Source organism: Mauremys mutica, chromosome 3, assembly GCF_020497125.1.
Source record: "Mauremys mutica isolate MM-2020 ecotype Southern chromosome 3, ASM2049712v1, whole genome shotgun sequence".
NCBI classification, from domain to species: domain Eukaryota; kingdom Metazoa; phylum Chordata; order Testudines; family Geoemydidae; genus Mauremys; species Mauremys mutica.
Window position 1 is genome coordinate 17,853,115 of NC_059074.1, and position 23,060 is coordinate 17,876,174.

Consider the following 23,060-nt stretch of genomic DNA (forward strand, 5'->3'; position numbering starts at 1 on the left):
CAAGTTCTGGAAAACCCCACACCTGGTTATTCAATAATCAGAAGGAGCCTCTAACTTGATCATTGAAACTGCTTCCTTAACAAGGTTTCTTTAAGGGACATGTCATTCTATTACTAATGTGTAAATAAGGGGACTCGTTTGGGGCCTCTTCGGGACTGGTCTCTCCCTCTGGATGCATCTTGTGTTCCCCAGCGGCAGACGGGCTGCCGCTGTATCACTCAAAAGCCACACTCAGCTTTGGCAATTATCAAGGGTTGGGGGTGTTTTACTAATCTTGTTGCGGACGTGTGCTTGAGACTAGTAAAGTTTAGCTTTAAGTGAAAGCATTCTTGTGTTGTCCTGTTTGTGCCAGACATCTATCGGTCGGATGGCCGTGCCTCCCCTGATTTATTTCCTGACACCTCCTTGCACAGAGTAAAAGTTACCAAGCGCTTTGGGTTGAAGGAACCCCGGGTAACACTATCCACTTGTAGAATTTGCAGCCAAACACCACTGTGCTTTCTCCCCGGCTGCCCCTCACGCGCCGCATAAACATCTGCAAAGCTGGTGCAGCCTCCTCCTCTGAAACCCTCCTTAAAACTCTCCTCTGCTGGGATTCCTCTAAAAACTTGACACCAGTAGGCTGCTGCTGTGTTGAGACACAGCCTCTCATGCTGCCCTAGAGTGTCCAATTGTTTCCTTGTCCTCCATGGGTCACCATCTGTTGTCTCTTGTCTTATACTTAGATTGTAATGTCCTTGGATCAGGACCATCTTCTTCTTCAGTGTTAGTACAGCACATAGTACAATGGGACTGGGGCTCCTACATGCTATGGTAATAATGATCATTAAGGCTACGTTTTAGTCATGGGTACTTTTAGTAAAAGTCACGGACAGGTCATGGGCAGTAAACAAAAATTAACGGCCTGTGACCTGTCCGTGACTTGTACTATATACCCCTGATTAAATCTTGGGGACGGAGATGGCCCGGAGGTGCTGCGGGTGCTCAGGAGGAGCAACCCAGGGGTGCTGCAGGTGCTGAGAGGGTGGCCCAGGACCCCTGCTGGTGCTGTTGGGGCAGGTGGTGGCGCGTAGCCTGGTATACCCACTGGTGCTGGAAGGGGGGAGTGTTGGCAGGGCTGGCAGGGTCCCTACCTGTCTCTGCACCTCCCTGGAAGGGGTGACATCCCCCTCCCTCAGCTGCTAGGCAGAGGTGTGGCCAGGCAGCTGTGCACACTGCCTCCGCCAAGAGCACCAGCTCTGCAGCTCCCATTGGCCACAGTTCCCAGGCAGAGCTGTCTGGCCACACCTCTGCCTAGGAGCTGAGGGGGATGTTGCCACTACCAGGGAGCCCTCTGAGGTAAGCACCACCTACAGCCCAACTCACCCCAACCCGTGCCCCAACCCCCAGCTCCCTCCCACACCCAAACTCCTGCTGCCGCTGCTGGGTGGGGGGCAGGGGCAGCGCGGTGGCCTGAGACTGGCCCAGTAGCGGCCAGTGCGACTGTTCCAGGGGCTGCCTGATCTGCTCAGGTGACCGCCGGGCCAGATGCACCGGCCACTGCAGAAGTCACAGAGGTCATAGAAAGTCACAGAATCCGTGATTTCCATGACAAACTCACAGCCTTATTGATAATTAATAATAGCTAACACAGGTGGAGCTCAGCCAGTGTCACCAAGAGTGGGACATTGTTGACACATTTCCCTAATAATGATTCTTTCCTCTATTACAGATGCATGTAAAGGCTCCACACTGAGATCAGGACCATGGCGTGTTGGGTACTGTAAAAACACACAGTAAGACACAGTCCCTTCCCCAAAGAGCTAAGACAGGATAGATAGGAAAGAACGCATTATGGCCCCATTTCACAGATGGGGAACTGAGGCGCACAGGAATTCGTGACTTGCCCAAGGCCACCCAGGAAGGCTGTGGTAGAGCCAAGAATGAATCCAAGTCTCTGGCTTCATAGTCCAATGGCTTAACCACAGGACCCTCCTTTGCCTCGGAAGGACATGTACGCCAATTTCAGAAGCAAGGGAGAGCTGAATGAAGAGCACGTAGCGAAGCTTTGTGAAATATTATTATTGTATTTAGTGCCATAGGACTGAGTTAAAGCAGGGACGTCAGTGAAGCCTTTCCTTTCTGTTTCAACAATGGGAGGAAGCTCTGCTTTATCCGCAGAATTTCCTAGGATACTAAATCGGACCCTAGAATTCCTCTCTATTAAACTTCTCTGGCGGATATTTTAAGATAAGTGCTTTGCAGTAACATTTAAATGGGGATCAATGGAGCTCAGACATTGCTGGGCTACAACAAACCCAACGTGCCACAAGATCTTCTCTGGTCTTGAAGCTCTGGATATATTCGAGTGGTTAAGCAGGAGAATTGTCCTTCCCTGAACAGAGAAGTTTTAGCACCAGGGGCAGATTGGGAAGTGAGATCTGTTCCTGGCACTTGCCTTGCACCCCTACTGCCTTCCATTACCCTCTTAGAAGCTGATTCACAGGTCGGGCAATGTCATCTGCAACTAGAAAAATTAAGCAAAACCATCCAGCTAGCAAGAGTTTCTGTGGAGAAGGTACTTATACAACCCTCCCCAGCAAAGGAACAGAGCACCTCCCAAACAGGAACTCATTCATCTTCCCACCACCAGCTATGTGTGGCAGGGAGGAAACTTTAGTGCGGTTTCACAGACAGAGAGCTGAGGCAAAGACAGGGGAAGTGGCATGCCCAAGGGCACCCAGGAGTTCGGTGGCAGAGGCAAAAAATGGAGCTGGCTCTCCTGAGTCACAGCTCAGGGCTTTCATCACTGACTGGTCTGGTGCAGCTGCACTAATGGGAGGAGGGAGGACAGGAGGCCCTTTTACCCCATCTGCATCCACCACGCAGTACGCTGCCAATTTGGGTGCAGCACGCAGGGATGTGGAGCTAGTTGGTGCTGCTGGCAGTGGTTACCACCTCAAAGGGGTGTACTAGCTCAGGGGCAAAGCCATGGCCCTTTTTATTTCCTGCACATCAGCTGGCAACTGCATGGATGCAGCGGGGGTGGCGGGATCGCTCTTTTTGAAAGGTATAGCAAGATCTGCTTCCCCCCAGCTTCCCCAGGGCCCCGGAGAGTGCATCCCTCTAGTGCCGTGACTGGGACACGATTTAGCACAAAGGTGTTGGCAAAAAGAGCAGGCATCTTCCTGAGGTTCATCCCCCCTGGCAGTTCCAGTTACTGCCCGGTGGGACAGGAAAGCGCAGAGCTGTTGTGTCAGAGCTGGCATTAGTCGCTTCTGCGGGGAACTAGGTTAGCAGAAGGGAAGACACAGGGTCTTGTGGTGAAATCCTAGGTGGGGTCTCAGGGCACCTATCTTCAGTTCTCAGCTTCACCACAGCCTCCATGTGGGACCGTGGCCAGGCAACCAACTCTCTCGGTGCCCCTCAGTTCCCCATCCGTAATGGGAGCACTGGTAGTCCCCACCTCACAGGGTGTGCCGGGAGGATAATCCCTCAATGTTTGGACGCTCACATACTGTGATGCTGCAGGGGCCTTATAAAGCACCTGACTGACAGGAACTCAATGCGCTACAGCTTCCGGGCCACACAGAACCGAGCGGAAGAATGCTGAGAACTGCCAGCTCCAGGTGACGTTTGAGCTCCACCTAACAGGAACATTCATTAACATGCTAACATGAAACAGGGAAGCAACAAGCTGAGCCTGGGAGTGGAAGAAACCACTTCTCCTTATTCAACAGCGGCCCAGCACGACTCTGGGATCTATCTCTCTGGCTGGTAAAATAGTGGCTGTGATGGGCCGGGGAAAGGCTTCGAGGAGGAATTTGTTACAGACGTTGGCAGGTCAGCTGTAGCTCCAATAGGAGTGATGGGCTTGATGCAGAGATAGCCGGGTGAGGTTCTATCTCCTGTGCTGTACAGAAGGTTACTCTAGATGATCACAATGGGCCCTTATGGTCTTAAAGCTAAGTGCTGAGGTCTCCTAAGGCCAAGGAACTACCTTCGATCATTTTAATGTTGCATTACAAAGAGAAATATAGTTCCAGATACTGGTGTGGCTTTGACTGAAATGATTCACATCCATGTTCCCTCACTACAATCCACTTAGCTCACAGCGCGCCAGAGACGTCAGCCACAGGCTGGGATGCTGGAGCCACTTTTCTCGCTCTAGGCGAATGGGTTAATGAGTGCAGAGTACTCTAGTAAAGCTTCAGGCTTTTAACAATCAGAGGAAGCTCTGCCTTGATTGAGGAATTTCCCACGCCTCTAATTCAGACATTAGAAAACCGCTCTTTTCAACTAGGAGAAGGGGTGTTTAAATAACAAGATAAAACAATAAGCAAATGTAAGGGGAGGACCAGGGTAAACATATTTAGTTACAGCTCAGCCCTTTCAAGAAGGGGTTTTTATTTGTTATCAGAATCAAAGGAGCCAAGCTCAGGGGATAAGATCTGAGGAAGTTGGATAACAACAAATGCCAGATTCACAGTAAGTTGTACTCCTAGGACCAGGTCCTCTGCTAAATCAGCTTTGCTCTGTCCACTTCAATGGTGCTTCATTGATTTGCACCAGCCGATGATCTGGCCTTAATTTCTTCATGTCACTTTTCATTGAAGGGCTTGGTACAAAACATTGCAAAATAATGAAAGTGAACAAAATGTTGAAAAAGTTTCTGGGTAAGCAGGAAATCTGTGGATTGAAAAATGCACCTTCTAGGGTATAATAGCAACAGGTAACCTAGTGAGAAAAAGAAACTCTAGCCTTCCACAAATTCATACTGATCTCCTTTATAGTTCTGACCCACTGCTTTCCCATAGTTACAGACTTGTTTCACCTGATAAAACGATGATAAAAACAGAATTCATAATAATATTTTGCAGTTATATATCACCTTTTTTCCCAAAATTGAAACGCTCTTTACAAACATTCCTGAACATTATTCTCTCACTGATGAGGAAACTGAGGCACAGAGGTGCTGCGACATGCCCAGGGTCACATAACAGCTCAGTAGCAGAGCCAGGAATAAAATCCATGTCTTTTGACTCCCAGTCGCCTGGGCTAATCACTAGATAATGCTGCTGCTTAAATGTAATCACACTTGGAGAGTTTCGTCTTTGCTGAATCAATGCTTACATGAGTCTACAGTGTTGGAGTCAGGATCATCAGATCCTTCCACAAGGTGCATGTCAAAGGAAGGTGATCTACCCTGAAAGCATCTGTGCTTTCCCACTGACTCACAACTTGACACTGATGACAAGCCAACACAGAGGTGATGGCTGCTTTGCCAGGATACAAATTAACGGCAGATAAATGAGTTACTAAAAACCCAGGGAGGGTAGAAAAAGTGATGGAAAATAAAGATAACTGTGAAACCCAAAGGAAGTCCCATGCTAAGGTCTCCTGTACTGCACTTCGTATCCAAGGTCCTTCTCCTTTAAAATCCTGCTTGGTCTAATGTGAAAGTGACAGAGCCAGACTGCAAGAGATTATGTGTAAAATAAATGATTATGGCATAATCTGAATGGAATATGTCACACTTATCTACACTGCAAACCCCAGCCAGAGGAGAGATTTCGCAAGGGGAACATTATTTTGTCATCACCAGGCTGAACAATCGAGCTCTTTTTATAGTTCTTGCAGTTTCTCAGAGGTTGATAAGTAACTGTAGGCATCATGTTTAATTTTGTTTCCTACATAAAACCAGTGCCTCCTTAATATAGCACCTCCTATCACCTCCATCTCGGATGCACTGAATTTTATCTAGCTTAGTCATAGTCACAGTTAAAACCTACCCAAAAGGACATAGCAGAAGGTTAGTGTAGTTCCCACTTCCACAGCTGAAAATATCATGCTGGAAGCTGTCACCTTATCACCTTAAAATGAAACATTTATTATGGCAGTTATGCTAATGTAAATCTGCACAGGGTCCATGGACTCTGACTGAGTTATTTTAGGTTTGCACCATGAGCTTAGAGTCAGGACCTGAAAACTTTCCTGACCAAATGATTTCACAGCATGAGGGGGGAATGGCTGTTGTTACAGTCAACATGCGCAGTCCTTACCTGAAGGAAAGCGAGTGCCAGGCTCCTCTGAGCAGTCTTTCTCCTGCAATGGGTAAGGCGCTTCCTGGCCAAGTGTGAGCTTCAGTCTCAGTCTCTGTCCTTTGTTTTCCCATGGACTCCTCTATAGCTCAGTGACATCAGGAAGACACAGCTGTTTTTTACCCTTTGGGAAAAATAATAGAACAGCCTGAGCGCAATTTTCAGAGACACACACAGAGCAAGAAAGAGACTTTGGCTTTAAGTGAACAAACCAAACTAACATCCAACAAAGATCCCAACTTCCCCTTTCTGTGGCCAATGAGGATCTATCCCATCATTCACATTTCAGGGTGGAACTCCAGTAAATGCCACACGGGACTGACTGGCTCTCTGCCATATGGGCAGGGCCGATTTTCCCCACTGTCTCAGTTCTCACAGTGCCTAGAGAGCAGAGGTGTGTTGCCTTCTCCTGCTGCTGCTGGTCTGAAACACTAAGCTGGCATTTAGCCAGGAGAGAGGGAGGAAGCACAGGGAAATGTAAGAGTGAAAACCTTTTCCATGGGATTTCCTGTGCTTGAGGAAAAGTGAGGCCAGGGAGGGGGGGAGTTCCCATGGAAGTGATGGAGAGTTTAATTTCAACACAAGGCAAACACTATTTCACCTGTTGCTTCATTTTTTGCTAGTTTGTGGGGCTGAAATAGAAAAGGCAACTGGTTTAGGAGACGAAGCCCCATTGTCAGATGTGACCCAGACTCTTTAGACTCAGTGTTGCAACACCAAATGTTTGAGCACCCTACTGCCTTGTGGAATGCCCAGCTCCCGGGGTGGGCACCCCCTAGAATGCCAGGGGAGAGAGAGACACCTGTGAGCAGGAGAGGGCAAGTCGCGTAATTCCCGCCCTCTACTGAGATAGGTGCCCAGCTATCAGTCAGGGGCAGATGCCTTCCTCCACCCAGGTTTCACAGCTGGCAACCCCTGCCTGGAGGCAAGCGCTTAAGTCAGGTCAGCTCTTTAGCCACGAGTGGTGCCCTGCTTATATCCAAAATCCCAGCGGTTGAACACTCACCCACGAGGCAGGAGACCTGGGCTCAAATCCCTACTCTATCTGATATGCACTAGGGACTTGAACCAAGCTCTCCTGCTTCGTGAGTGCCCTAACCACCAGGCTGTAAACTACTCTGGACTGGGGAGGAGAGAGAAGCTCTCAAACGTTCCTGTTGAAGCTGTTCTACTCTCTTAACAGATCAAGAGGAACTGATCACAGAAGTACAAAATAATGGTAGCTTAGGTACAAGTGATCATAACTTGATCACATTTATAATTTGCAAGCAGAATAAAGTCCAGAGCAGCTCTATAGATACACATAGTGCTTTAATAGGGCCAATTGCACAAAGCTGGAAACAATTATAAGCCAAATCAGCTGGGAGGAAGAATATAATCAGAAAAATGTGAATGATAATTGGGAATCATTTAAGAACATTTTACTAGATTCTCCAAAAGCCACATTCAAGGAAGAAGGCTGTACTGGCTTAAAAATAAATGACCTGGTTTAGAGGGGAAGTGAAGGTATAAGAACATAAGAATGGCCCTACTGGGTCAGACCGAAGGTCCATCTAGCCCAGTATCCTGTCTTCTGACAGTGGCCAATGCCAGGTGCCCCAGAGGGAATGAATAGAACAGGTAATTATCAAGTGATCCATCCCCTGTCACCCATTCCCAGCTTCTGGCAAACAGAGGCTGAGGACTCCATTCCTGCCCATTGTGGCTAATAGTCATTGATGGACCTATCCTTCAAGGGTACGTCCAGACTATTCGCCGGTTCACAGCATCCTCTGGCAAGGAGTTCCACAGGTTGACTGTGCGTTGTATGAAGAAATACTTCTTTTTATTTGTTTTAAGCCTTCTGTCTATTAATTTAATTTGGTGATCCCTAGTTCTTGTGTTATGAGAAGTAGTAAACAACACTTTCTTATCTACTTTCTCTACACAAGTCATGATTTTATAGACCTCATTCATATCTCCCCTTAACCATATATTTTTCTAGATGAAAAGTCCCAGCCTTATTGATCCCCCCTCATACAGAAGCCATTCCATATCTCTAATCATTTTGTTGCCCTTTTCTGAACCTTTTCCAATTCCAATCAGGGGCGGCTCTAGCAATTTTGCCGCCCCAAGCACGGCAATGGCTCAGGTTTGAGAATCTCCCTCACATCCTCAGCCGTGAAGACCGATGCAAAGAATTCATTTAGTTTCTCCACAATGGCCTTATCATTCTTGAGTGCTCCCTTAGCACCTCCATCACCCAGTGGCCCCACTAGCTGTTTAGCAGGCTTCCTGCTTCTGATGTACTTAAAAAAAAATTTGCTATTACTTTTTGAGTCTTTGGCTAGCTGTTCCTCAAATTCTTTTTTGGCCTTCCTAACTGTATTTTTACACTTCATTTGCGAGTGTTTAGGCTCCTTTCTGTTTTCCTCACTAGGATTTCATTTCCACTTTTTAAAGGATGCCTCTTTGCCTTTCACGGCTTCTTTTACTTTGTTGTTTAGCCATGGTGGCTCTTTTTTAGTTCTCTTACTATGTTTTTTTTAATTTGGGGTATACATTTAAGTTGAGCCTCTATTATGGTGTCTGTAAAAATTTCCATGCAGCTTGCAGAGATTTCACTTTTGGCACCATAACCTTTAATTTCTGTTTAACTACCCTCATTTTTGTGTAGTTCCCCTTTCTGAAATTAAATGCTACAGTGTTGGGCCGCTGTGGTGTTTTTTCTGCCACAGGGATATTAAATTTAATTATATTATGGTCACTATTACCAAGGCAGCTCTAAAAAAATAAAAACATAATATATAACAAATGGAAGAAAGGGGAAATTGATAGTGATGAATATAAATTAGCAGCTCAGCTAATTTATATTGTAGGAATTTGATAAGTGAAGCAAAGGACCACAATTTATGGCCAGAAGAGTCAAGGACAATAAGAAGGAATTTTTTTGAATGAACTCTCCCCTTACATCTAATGATGAGTGGGGATTGGGGATGGGAAGGGAAGAAGAAGGAGAAAGACTTCAGGACCAGACTGTATTTACATGAACACACCTGCTCTGCTGAGGTAACCAGCAAACACAGCTGTGTTGCCAAAGTAATCTATTTTGGCTGGTATTGGGTTACAAATCACTTTTAGTTCTCAATACCAGGAAGAAAAGAGGCAACAGGACAATTTTCAGCAATTTTAGAGCCTGAGCTTGTGGAGATTGAGCAGCCGGAAGCACAGCAGCCAACAGTGAGGGCTGCCACACCATGGCAAGCCTCTTGGATGGAGGAGTTGGCAAGGACAGCCTCCTTCGATGACTTTGATCTCCTTGTAGACAGACTCACTAAGGACCTATCTGCAGAAATTGTATCTGGGAGGAAGGGAACTCAGGAGAACACACTGACTGCTCACATAACTCCTGCATTGAGCCATAACAAAAACAGCATCAGAGAAGTCAGGAGAACAACATCAGTCATTGCTACGATCCAGCAGCAACAACCAGGATCCAGAAGCTCTACTGGTCAAACCACCCAAAGGCTATGCGAGAGATCCTTGACAGGCCCTCATATTACTGCGCAATCCCATCTGAGAGACTATTCTCTTACTCCAAGGGTGTGTTGGACCACGTAGCTCAGAACGACGCGTAGTGTCCAGGGTGCCTTCATCCTCTACCCCAGGTTGACTACGCAGGGGACCTGGAACAAGACTTTACATCACAGGAAGTAATGACCAGACTTACAAAGACAAAAACCACAGCCCCAGGAAAAGATGGCATTCGCTATAACTTCCTGAAAAAACAAGACCCGGGTTGCCTGGTGTTAACTGCCATTTTCAACAAATGCAAACAGTTTCACTGTACTCCCAGCTCCTGGAAGAAGTCTATGATGGTGCTTGTTTACAAGAAGGGTGAGGGGGACGACCCCAGCAACTGGAAACCCATCTCTCTCTGTTCCACCATGTACAAACTGTATGCTAGCTGCCCTGTGGCTAGGATCACAGACTGGTTGGTGAACAGAGGAGCCATCAGCTCCATCCAGAAGGGCTTCATGTCATGCGAAGGATTCTATGAACACAACTTTTGTCCTTCAGACTGCCATCCACATGGCTAGGAGGGCACTGAGGCAATGTGCCATAGTGTTGCTCGACCTGGCTAATGCTTTTGGATCCATGACCCACCAGCAAAGTTTTGCATTCCTGCAAGAGTATGGTATGTCTGGAAACTTCCTCCTACTGATCCGGAACTGTATGAAGGCTGCACCATCACCATCCCGCTCCATGGAAGGAGAGACGCCTGAAATTCCTATCCATAGTGGTGTGAAGCAAGGCTGTCCCCTGAGCCCCATTGTTTTCAACTTAGCCATGGAGCTGCTCATTCGAGCTATCTCCAGCACTGTAGGCAATTTCGACCTGTACAGCAATAGAGTGAATATCCTGGCCTATGCAGATGATCTGGACCTGATTGCAGACAACCCTGAGAGTCTCCAACAAATGCTCAACATCATCAGCCAGGCTGCCAAATGGATGGGATTCCACTTCAATGCTAGGAAGTGCACATCCCTGCATATTGATGGCGGTAGAAGTGACTCGGTCCAGATTATGCTGTTTCAGATCCAAGATGGACTCATAATCTTCCTTGAGGAGGGGCAAGCATACCAACATCTCAGCACGCCCATGGGTTTCTGCATCCAGCAGACACCCGAGGATATCATTGAGGAGATCCTATGAGATGTGGCCAGGATCGACTCCTCTCTGCTGGCACCGTGACAGAAGATCCCCCCTATTTTGTTCGTCCTGAGGGGATCTGCCATGACGAAGGTACCTCTGAACAAGGCAGACAACACCATCCGGCAGCTAGTGAAGAAGTGGATGTTCTTCCCCTGACAGCCAGCAATGAACTGGTGTACATGTCGCACAGGCAGCGTGGCACCAACATCTCTCATATGGGTGATCTATGTGACGTTGCAGTGATCATTCACGCCTTATGAGTTCAGATGTGTCCAGACTCCATGGTGAGGAACATCATGGAGAATGCTATGCACTACGTCATCAGGAAGCGAATTGCCAGGACAACCTCCAATCAAGATGTCGCCACCTACCTGAGCGGCTCCCTGGAAGGTGAATTTGGAAGAGACGAGGGAGACTTTGCTTCGCTCTGGACTTGTGCCTGCAATGCTACATGGTGACTGGTGCAGTGTATCAGCTGCCACTGGATGTGGTGTAAGGAATGCCAGGAGCTCGGAGTCCTGGTGCCAGAGGTGAAGAATACAGAGCACACAATCATCACTCCGAGAGCTAGAACCATGCTGGAGAGAACCCTGAAGGATGCCATCCGCTGCCAGTACATGGAAAACCTGAAACAGAAGCCAGACCAGGGTGCGGCCTTTGAAATGACGTGCAAGTGGGACACCGGCAACCACTTCTTCGCTGGGGAAAGCTTCATCCAATTTGCTGACTGGAGGTTCATCCACAGGGCCTGGCTCAACTGTCTCCCACTGCATGGAACCGTCCGCTATGAGAATCGGGACTAGCGATGCAGGAAGTGAGGCTGTGCCAATGAGATGCTACCCCAGGTCTTGTGTAGCTGCAAGTCCCATACCAGAACCTGGCAGCTGCCCCACAACGCCATCCAAGATTGCCTAGTCAGAGCCATCCTGGCACCTGTGGGGAAGGTTGTAATGAACTTTGCCATCTCCAGAATCGACAGCCAACTGCGTCCAGACATTGTCGTCACCGAGGACCAAAAGAAGATCGTCATGGTGGACCTCACAGTGCCCGATCTCAAAAGCTGGAGAAATACGGCCCTCTGGCTGACACCTTGCGAGGTAGAGGTTACCAAGTTCAAACTGATGTCCCAATCGTTGGATCCCTGGGTGCATGGGACCCCAGCAATGAGCGAGTGTTACGTGAATGTGGAATTGGTCAGCGCTACGCTCAGCTGATGTGGCAACTCATGGTGTCAGACTCCATCAGGTGATTGAGGGACATCTACCTAGAACACATCACCGGACATCGGCAATACCAGGAGAGATGAGCTAAAGCGCCAATGAGAAGTGCAGTTGGGAAAGTAACTGACATACTTCCCTGATGGATTGTACTTTCTAATGGTCAACCTATGCTAAAGTCTGAATTATTGAGGGACAATCTTCACTCATGGAGATATTTGCTTTCCACAACCAACTCTCTGTATATCTTTTCATGATGTACCTGAATATTTAGATGCTAATCTCTAAATTGTATCATTAAATTTTTAATCTTATTTGGGTTATTGCTGGTTATGTACTATATACATTGTACAATCCTTTGTACTTTTGGCTAATTTAATCACTATACCCTGATGTACAGACACTCGTTCCTTAACCTGTGTATTATATCATTTCAACATTGGCTTTAATAAAATTTTTAAATGTAAATATGGGGGTAACATAGGTGCTGACTCTGTGGGTGCTCCAGGGCTGGAACGCCTATGGAAAAAAATTAGTGGGTGCTTAACACCCACTATTAAGCTCCCCTCCTCCCCTTCCCCCCAGCTCCTCCTGCCTGCTGGCAGCCCCGCTGATCAACTCCACCCCCTCCTTCCCAGCACCTCCCATACACCATGGATCAGTTGTTCCGCAGCGTGCAGGAGGTGCTGGAAGGAAGGAGGAGGAGCGTAGGGTGACCATCAAGATTGGATGTTTTGAAGATCTGCTCTGGGAATTATTCTGGGGCAGTTCTGTGGCCTGTGTTATACAGGAGATCAGACCAGATGATCACAATGGTCTCTTCTGGCCTTGAAATCTATGAATTGTGTATGAAATATTCAAATATTCATTGGGGCAGAGAGAGTATTAGAGTGATTCTATAGGCTGGTGGTTAAGGCACTCATCTAGTCCCTGCTTTAATGTATATGAGGTAGGAGGAGGAGCACCTGGTTTGGGACTTGTACTGGGGCTAAGGTGAGTTACATGCCAACTAGTTCAGTGTTATCAGGGCCTAGGTACCTTTGTGCATGCCCACAGGCAGAAATTTAGGGGACTTTACCTGTGGAAACGTGGGCACCTACAGGATTACGCAGCAGTTGAGGGCCTTTTGAGGATCTAAATTTTGGACTTAGGCAACTAAAGTGGCAATATGGGACCTAAATCCCTTTTTTGGATCTAGCCCTTAGGATTCTAAATCCCATTGGCTTTCAGCACATTTGATTTAAGCACGTTTGAAAATGTTGCCCCAGCAAAGGATGCCAAAACATTTTGCAAATATTTACTGGAGTACCTTAGGCCTGGTCTACATTGGGGGAAAGGGGGGCACGAGAAGGAATCGATCTAAGATACTCAACTTCAGCTATGAGAATAGCATAGCAGAAGTCGACGTATCTTAGATCGACTTAGATTGACTTACTTCGCGTCCTTGGGGCACAGGATCGACGGCCGCCACTCCCCCGTCGACTCCGCTTCCGCCTCTCGCCCTGGTGGAGTTCCAGAGTCGACGAGGAGCGTGTTCGATCTAGACGAGACGTGATACATCGATCCCCGATAGATCGATCACTACCTGCTGATCCGGCGGGTAGTGTAGACATATCCTAAATCATTAAAATGCAGCCACATCTGGGCTGCAACACAGCTGTTAAACAGCACCCAGCAACACTTCAAAGTTTCAAAAATGAAGTTTAATGCTAGGGCTAAGCAGCTGGACACCACAGGTCCAAATATCTTGCCATTTGGCTAAATCTGAATAATCCCAGATATCTCAGTATCTGTGCTAATGCGCTTCCTGTTGGTTTTGCCTGTGGGAGCCAAAAAAGTAAACACAAGAGCTAGTCTTCCTGCAGCATTTCTGTTATGCAAGAGCTGAAGTGCTGGGAGGATGCCACATCCTTGCTGCCCACCATTTGAGAAGGACAGGCACTTCTTTGAGCTGCCTCGGAAAAGGGCCCTACCCTGCCCTGCCCTCCTCCCCTGAAAACTTTTCTAATGATTAACTAACTTAATATGCGATTTCCTGCCTTCTAGAAGATCGTGCTCCATATATTGTATCAACAACTTTTCAGGGAAACTCTGTCAATAGCTATCTACATAGCAGGGGTGCTGTGTGATGCTGTGGGAGAGCTTCTCTCCTCCCACCTTCCCCCCAAAATACAGCTCTGGCGGCATACAGGGGACATAAAGGTGCGACAGGAGGCTGGGGAGAGAATTTCCCCAGTGTGAGAGCAGATGTAGAGAATGATATATGAGGCATTACACGAAGGGGCATAGCCAGGTTTTGCAACCTGCGGTAGGGGTGTGTTAGGATTAGGGTGGCCAAACCTCCAGGATTATCCTGGAATCTCCAGGAGTTAAAGATTAATCTTGAATTGAAGATCACATCATGTGATGAAACCTCCAGGAATATGTCCAACCAAAATTGGCAACCCTAGTTAGGACATGAGGCAAAATGGGGCAGGACTCTGGGGAGATGGGGCAGATGCGGTAGGGGTAGGCCAGGAGGGGCAGAAGAACTAGGACACAGGACAGGTGGAGGGCAAGGGGGTATCGCTTACCTGGTTACAGCCTGGCCCAGGGAACCCCTCATCCTTGGGGGATAAGGCCATTGTGGAGAAGATATATTTCACATCAGTCTTCTCTGCAGAGGATGTGAGAGAGATTCCCACACCTGAGCCATTCTTTTTAGGTGGCAAATCTGAGGATCTGTCCCCGATTGCGGAGGTTTTGGAACAAACTGATAAATTAAACAGTCATAATTTACCAGGACCAGATGGTATTCACCCAAGTGTTCTGAAGAAACTCAAATGTGCAATTGCAGAACTACTAACTGTGGTATGTGACCTATCATTTAAATCAGCTTCTACAGCAGATAACTGGAAGATAGCTAATGTAACAGCGATTATTAAAAAAGGCTTCACAATAGGGTTGCCAACCTTCTAATCGCACAAAACCAAACACCCCTGCCCCACCCCCATCTCGCACCTTCCCCGAGGCCCGGCCCCTGCCCCGCTCCCTCTCCAAGGCCCCACCCCCCACTCACTCCATCCCCCCTCCCTCTGTCACTTGCTCTCCCCCCACCCTCACTTGGGGTGCAGGAGAGGGGTGAGGGCTTCGGCTGGGGGTGCGGGTTCTTGGGTGGGGATGAGGGATTTGGGATGCAGGAGAGGGCTCTGGGCTGGGGCAGGCAGTTGGGGTGCAGGGTGGGGGGTGAGGGCTCCAGCTGGGGGTATGGGCTCTGGGGTGGAGAAAGGATCTCAGGGCTGAGGCAGGTGTTGGGGTGTGGGTGGGGTGCGGGCTCTGGGAGCAAGTTTGGGTACAGGAAGGGACTCTGGGCTGGGGCAGGGGATTGAGGTGCAGGACGGGGTGCGAGGTGTGGGGTCCAGGGGCGGCTCTAGGATTTGCGCCGGCCCAAGCAGGGCAGCACGCCGCGGGGGGTGCTCTGGCAGTCGCCGGTCCCACGGCTCCCGTGGACCTCCTGCAGACGTGCCTGTGGAGGGTCTGCTGGTCACGCGGTTCCGGTGGACCTCCCGCAGGCACGCCTGCGGATGCTCCACCGGAGCCACAGGACCAGCGGACCCTCTGCAGGCATGCCTGCGGGAGGTCCACCGCAGCCGCCTGCCGCCCTCCCACGGGACACCGCCCCAAGTGTGCGCTTGGCGCGCTGGGGTCTGGAGCCGGCCCTGGTGGGGTCCCAGCGACACTTACCACAGCTCCTAGGAGCGGCCGACAGGTCTGGGTGGCCCTAGGTGCATGGGAAGCCAGGGAGGCTCCATGCGCTCCCCTTTCACCCACAGCTCCCATTGGTCTCAGTGCCCGGCCAATGGGACCTGCAGAGCTGGCACTCAGGCGGGGGCAGCATGCAGAGCCTCCCAGGCTGCCAATGTGCCTAAGGGTCACAGGGACCTGGCAGCTGCTTCCAGGAGCCATGTGGAACCAGGGCAGTTAGGGAGCCTGCCTTAGCCCCAGGTCCCTGCTGCACTGCCGACCGGACTTTTAACAGCCCAGTCAGCAGTGCCGATCAGAGCCACCAGGGTCCCTTTTCGACCAGGTGTTCCGGTCGAAAACCAGATGCCTGGCAACCTACTCCACAGCTGATCCTGGCAATTACAGGCCAATAAACCTAACTTCAGTACCAGGCAAATTGGTTGAAACTATAGTAAAGAACAGAATTATCAGACATAAATAATGAACACAATTTGTTGGGGAAGAGTCAACATGGTTTTTGTAAATGAAAATCATGCCTCACCAATATATTAGAATTCTTTGAGGAGGTCAACACGCATGCGGACAGTGGTGATCCAGTGGATATATTGTACTTAGATTTTCAGGAAGCCTTTGACAAGGTCCCTCATCAAAGGCTCTTAAGCAAAATAAGGAGTCATGGGATAAAAGGGAAGGTCCTCTGATGGGCTGGTAACTGGTTAAAAGATAGGAAACAAAGGGTAGGAATAAATGGTCAGTTTTCAGAATGGAGAGGAGTTTGTACTGGGACCAGTCCTGTTCAACATATTCATAAGTGATCTGGAAAAAGGGGTAAGTACTGAGATGGCAACATTTTCAGATGCTAAAAAACTATTCAGCATAGTTAAGTCCAAAGCTGACTGCAAAGAGTTACAAAGGGATCTCACAAAACTGGGTGACTGGGCAACAAAATGGCAGATGAAATTCAATGTTGATAAGTGCAAAGCAATGCATATTGGAAAACATAATCTCAACTATACATATAAAATGATGGTACGCCCACATCTTGAATATTGTGCGCAGATCTGGTCGACCCCATCTCAAAAAAGATATATTGGAACGGAAAAGCTACAGAAAAGGGCAATAAAAATGATTAGGGGTATGGAACGGCTTCCGTATGAGGAGAGATTAATAAGACTGGGACTCTTCAGCTTGGAAAAGAGTTGAGTAAGGTGGGATATGATTGAGGTCTATAGAATCATGACTGGTGTGGAGAAAATACATAAGAAAGTATTATTTACTCTTTCTCATAACACAAGAAGTAGGGGTCACCCAATGAAATTAATAAGCAGCAGGTTTAAAACAAACAAAAGGAAGTATTTCTTCACACAATGCACAGTCAACCTGTGGAACTCTTTGCCAGAGGATGTTGTGAAGGCCAAGACTATAACAGGGTTCAAAAAAGAATTAGATAAGTTCATGGAGGATAGGTCCATCAATGGCTATTAGCCAGGATGGGCAGGGATGGTGTCCCTAGCCTCTGTTTGCCAGAAGCTGAGAATGGGCGACAGGGGATGAATCACTTGATGTACCTGTTCTGTTCATTCCCTCTGAAGCACCTGCCATTGGCCAGTGTCAGAAGACAGGATACTGGGCTAGATGGACCATTGGTCTGACCCAGTATGGCCGTTCTTACATGTAGTGTTAACTATGTACACCACAGGTAACACTATAGAAGGGAGATATGGCTTGTCTACACGAAGACTGAGTGAACTGTAAGCGGGGATGTGAATCTGCACCGCACTAGCTTGACGCACACTAACTGTCCGAGTGAACCTTGCTACTGTGCATTAAAGGTTCTGCTATGTGCTTGGATATCTGCAGGGGTATGGATCAGTGTTCACGTTGCACTCCCTGTCAGTATTGGCCCCAGCCAGGGAAGCTAATGATCCAACCAGCGGACCAGATTTGGTGATAAATCCTGGTCACATGCCACCTGAGGCACGTTGCGCATACACTAAGAAGAAGAAATGCGTGGCAAGCTAGTGTGCTGTAGAGTAACAAGGCAGCTTGCCATGCACTAAGTAATGATGTAGACAGGCCCTTAGCTACACATCTGTGTATTCATTTACATTCCAGAGCGTAGAACTGCTGAAGGTAACAAGTCCTGCTCCTATTGGAGTCATTTACTTCCTTAAGAGCAGGATGCACTTTGAATGCCCTCCTCAAGCAGCATTGCAAAGGGTCAGATAAGGATCAGCTCAATAACTAGCTTGGACATCTCAACGAGTTTAATAAAAAGATGATCTCTCTTCGGCAGGCCTGTCAGCACCAGGACTCAAACCAGCCCATTGGTATGCAACTATACTGGTTTTAATCCCTTTATGGGAACAGCAGCTTTGTCACTGAAGCAAGTCTCATCAGGTTCCAGTCCATTTCTTGTGGGTAGCAGAGTAGCAATAAGTTAAACCACAAAAGGTTGCACTGAAATAAGCCTCTCAGAGGGAATTATTCAAATCTCTTGAACATGCCAAATTGGCTATATCGTTATGATTTATAAAATCGGGGGGGGAGGGGTGGGTTTAGACCCCAGTAAAAATAATCCCTTTTATCTGAGTACTTCCGTGCCTTGCAAAGTGAATTAAGTACCATGAACCTCATTTTACATGTGGGGAAACTGAGGCACAGAGCGGTGACCTAAATTGCTCAAGGTATCACAGCGAGCCTCCTTGAGAGCTGAGAATAGATCCTTTGCTTGTGGAGGATAAGTCAGTGCCTCCATCCACTTAACCACCTGTCTCCTTGAGGTTGAGGAGAGATTGGACACAAGGGAGGGAGACGGTTTGGCAGCTGGTAATGGAAGGGGCACTCAAGCAGAGGCTCTTTCGTGAGAACGGTAGTATCTTGCAGATCTCGCTGGGCAGGAAATAGCACAACCACCACCTCTCACATGGTATTCTGACACTTTTGGCCCAGTCACCACCTGGAAGGGCAAAGAGAAACAAAAACGAAAAGTCAATATTTAAAACCTGCCATTTAGTTGGCAAGACTGGACTGGGTTAGAGGGTAAAGTTAGAGGTGACTGACAGAGGAAAAAACATATCGGGCTGATATTCTTTTCTCCTTTATTATGCTGTATGCAAAATGCTGGAAATGTAGAGGATCAGGTCTAATCCTGCAAACACATACACAAGTGCTTAACTTTCTGCATAGGAGTAATTCCATGGAAGTCTGTGGGACTGCTCCTGGGAGTACAGTTAAGCACATGGATAAGGGTTTGCAGGATCAGGGCCATCGGTGTTGAAGTCAGTAGAGCAGATCCTCGATTGATATAAATGATCATAGCTCCATGGATTCTAATTGAGCTCTGACTGCTTACACCAGCTGAGGATCTGCCACAGTGAGTCACTGTGAAGGTGCAGCACTCCTCAGGCACGCTACACATTGCAGGATTAGTGTGTGTGTCCTTTCCAAGGTTATCTTTCTTGCTTGTTTGTTACAATAGACATTCTGATCTTGCCTGCCCTGGAAGACTCTACAGATGACTGGCAATCTGGCAGGATTATAGAAAATCCATTTATAGTACAGCTAGAGATGGAAAGTTCCACCTGCACATCCCCAAAGCCCTCCAAGAAAAACGGGAACGCACGACTTGACAATCCTGATATCATATCACATTAGTGTAGCCTGAAAATATAGTTTATGGGCTGAATCATTAGGTCAGTTATTATTGAACCAGAACACCTGGTAATTTTACTAGTGCAAGACCGGGCTTTCTTGCTTCATAATCAGCACAAAAATGAAAGAAAAAAAATCATCAGTAAGGTGCTATGTACAATGAAATAAAAATCACTGCTATCAGCTTGGGGAATTGTGCTGAACAGGATCAGTTGACATGGGGAATGAGTGCTAAAAACATTGCTAGATCTACCTGAAAAGAGGTTTCGGGACTATCGAAACATGAGGCTTGATTCTTCTCTCATTGGCACCAATTTCACACCAGTGTAATTCCATGGGAGTCAATGGACTCACTCCTCGTTTACACACTAGTGCAAGTGAGAGCAGAATCCGGTCCATTGACTTCACTTACGCTCAGGGTGGGAGTGGGTGGAGTTAAAGAGAGTGGCCATTCTCCTTTGAGCCCAGTGACTGGTATGAACACCCATAGGAGCCTGCATCCCCTCGGCAGAGAGGAGTGCACTAGGACAGGAGGTGCACAGCTCTAGCTTTCTGTTAGATACTGGCACTGTCCAGAGGCGCCATGAGTCACCTTCAAATGGACCTGATCTAGATTTTGCTTCACCCAAGCCACCTTCTTCTAGGGGGCCTGACTGTGCCTATTAAGGTATGTCTACACTGCCATTAGACCCCCATGGCTGGCCTTGCCCACTGACTCAGGCTCACAGGGCTCAGGCTGAGGACCCTGTGAGGTGAGAGAGTCCCAGAGCTCAGGCTGCAGCCTGACTCTGAACATATACACCAAATTAAACAGCCCCAGAGCCTGAGCCCCGTGAGCCTGAGTCAGCAGGCACAGGCCAGCCGCGGGTGTCAGACTGCAGCACAGACATTGTGCTTGGTGGAGAGTCTGGGAGGAGGGAGGTGTGAGAGGCTGAGATTCCTTGTGGCCTTCGTACACACGAGTCAATCGAGATCCAGCTCAGAGCAAACGGCGTTTCCTCCTTTCTTGCACTGCTCCTGAAATGTGTCTATTTCCTCTCCATGTTATTTACCAACTGCCCTTCCTGATAGGGGACCCGCTGAGGTATATTTCTTTATAAGACCATTATTTGTATTACTCACCTTTGACTGAAACAGGCTTTTCACCGAATTTTACCGCCCCTTCCCACGTCTTCATCACGAGTGCATGCTGTTTTGTTATTGGAGGGTTGCCCTCATCCTGGATAATGGTGCTGGGGGCAGAGGTGCAGAGTCAGATGGAGAAGAGAGGTTAGGAATGCAGCACTGAGTTGTTTGGTTTGCAGAAACCCTAGCCAACTTGGCAAAGTTTCGCTCATTTCCTGTTGAGAGTGGGAAGTAATCTTTCACAGGCTGCTTACATGCCAGCACCTTCACCTAAGGCACTTACTGGAAGGAATGTATCACCTTGATCTCTACATAATTAAAAGAATGTGCCCCTCCCCCCCTTGAGATTCCAGACACGCTCAACAATCTCCAACAATTCCCCCAGCTGCCTCCCCCTCTCTGCCCGGACTAGAGGGGTGTTAGCAGGTCACTGTACCTTGAGTGGCCCCTTGAAATGAGTTAACTACTTATGCTAAACAATCTACCCCACCTTGTATTTAGCTGTGACACCCTGAGGTCAGATCTACTTTTACGAGGCTGCAGCTGAGCTGCTGTAGCGCCTCAGGGCAGGTCTATGTTACAGGGTTAAGTCAACCTAAGTTATGCAACTCCAGCTACATGAATAACGTAGCTAGAGTTGACCTATGCTTCTCGTGCCGGTGGAGTACCGGAGTCAATGGGAGCACGATCAGCGGTCGATTTAGTGGGTCTTCACTAGACCCACTAAATCAACTGCCAGTGGATCGATTGCCACGCGTGGATCCCCTGGTAAGTGGAGAGAAGCCCTCAGTGAAGACACTACTATGTCGGCGGGAGAGCTTCTCCCATCAGTGTGGTTAATACCCCTCTGAGAGTGGCGGTAGCTGTGTCGAGGTAAGACACCCTCCCATCGACATAGTGCTGTCCACCCCAGGGCTTAGGTTGGTGTAACTGCCTCGCTCAAGGGTATGGATTTTTCCTACACCCTGGGTGACACAGTTATACGGATGTAAGTTTATAGTGTTGACGTGGCCTGCATATGTTCCCCAGATCTCAAGAAGAGCTCTGGGTAAGCTCAAAAGCTTGTCTCTCTCACCAACAGAAGTTACCTCATCCACCTTGTCTCGCTAATATCCTGGGACTGACACAGCTACAACAACTTGCTTAATCCCTGATAACGGCACTTGGCTGTTTGATTAAGCTGTGTCTGGGACTCAGCCACTGGTATTCCCGGCATCAACAGTTCCCACTGACTTTGCTGGGCACTTATGGAGCTCAGCACCTAAGGTAATAATTGGAGATATACCAATCTCCTAGAACTGGAAGGGACCTTGAAAGGTCATTGAGTCCAGCCCCCTGCCTTCACTAGCAGGACCAATTTTTGCCCCAGATTCCTAAGTGGCCTCCTCAAGGATTGAACTCACAACCCTGGGTTTAGCAGGCCAATGCTCAAACCCCCTGACAGGAATGGGTGCTTTGCATTATCACCAACCCCAAGGGCTAGATTCATAAAAGGACTCAGGCACCTGACTGCCACTTTGGAGGCCTAAATCCCAGAATCAGGACCCTCTGGGATTCACAGCCCTCATCCTCAGCCGGCCCTGCAGATGCCTAAACTTGCTTGGCCCTTAAACTTTTGCAGTAAAAGTTCCCTAGGTGCCTATATTCCTGCCTCTGAGCTTGCATACTGCAGCCCCATGCCAGGCGTCCGGATGCCAAAGCCCTAGAGCAATGCACAAACAAACATGGGGAAGGGGGGAGTTTCTCTGCTCAATTTGCCTGCAGGGCCTGATCCAGTACACGTGCTGGGCTGTTTACACTGGAAAAAAGAGGAGAAGGGATAAAAAAAAATGAAACCCCCACTTTTCATACTTTTAAAAATGTTTTCCAATGGGAAGAAGCTGTAAAACAGTAAGAATGGGTGTGTAAATAGGTTTTTAAAAAATGAAAGTAGGAAAAACCCTTTCTCCCCAATTTCCCCAGTGTCAAAATTGGGGCAAGAGTTTTTAAAAAAGGAGAAAAAAGTGTGTGTGGGGGGGACCCTAACCAAATCCAAAAGCTGAAAAAAGGAAAAACAGACTGAATCAAAACACGGTTGTAAGTTGCGACGAATGAAATAAATGTGTTTTGTTTCAAAATGGTGATTCAAAATGAAAAAATTCATTTTTAATTTTCCATTTGAAATCAACAGTTTTCCTGCAGAAAATTGTATGATGCTGGCAGATCAAGTGCCAGCCCTTGTCGAGGTTGTAAGTATCAGCTGAGCACTGACAAATTCATAGCTGGAAACCAGGCCAGCTCACCTGTATGTTAGCATTGTTCAAGAAAGGTATTAGACTTATACGAATGTGTCAGTGTTTATGACTTTATGGAATGCTTGTGAATTGCTGCATGTGTCAATTTCCCTTGTAATGGATGTATCCCATGCTATAAAGTGATATGTAATTTTGTTTTATAACTCTAAAACTGCTTGCTCTGAACCTGTCAACCAGTCAGGAGGGATGGTCCACCACCCATCAAGATGGACTATCAAAACTAAATGGGCCTTTGTGGAACATAATGATACAAAGACTTGGTTAATGGCCCT

General features: G+C 47.9%; 1 protein-coding gene across 1 annotated transcript in view; it reads right to left on the minus strand.

The window, feature by feature from the left end:
* The window catches only part of ADGRF5 (adhesion G protein-coupled receptor F5), an 87,107-nt gene extending 66,356 nt beyond the window's left edge, over positions 1 to 20,751 (minus strand). The window contains exons 1-3 of the mRNA XM_045011979.1: positions 20,492 to 20,751; positions 18,486 to 18,674; positions 6,042 to 6,204 (exon numbers count right to left, since the gene is read on the minus strand). Coding sequence (XP_044867914.1) covers positions 6,042 to 6,154 — 113 coding nt within the window. The 5' untranslated portion in view covers positions 6,155 to 6,204; positions 18,486 to 18,674; positions 20,492 to 20,751. The remainder of the gene's footprint in view (positions 1 to 6,041; positions 6,205 to 18,485; positions 18,675 to 20,491) is intronic.
* Between the last annotated feature and the right edge of the window lie 2,309 nt (positions 20,752 to 23,060).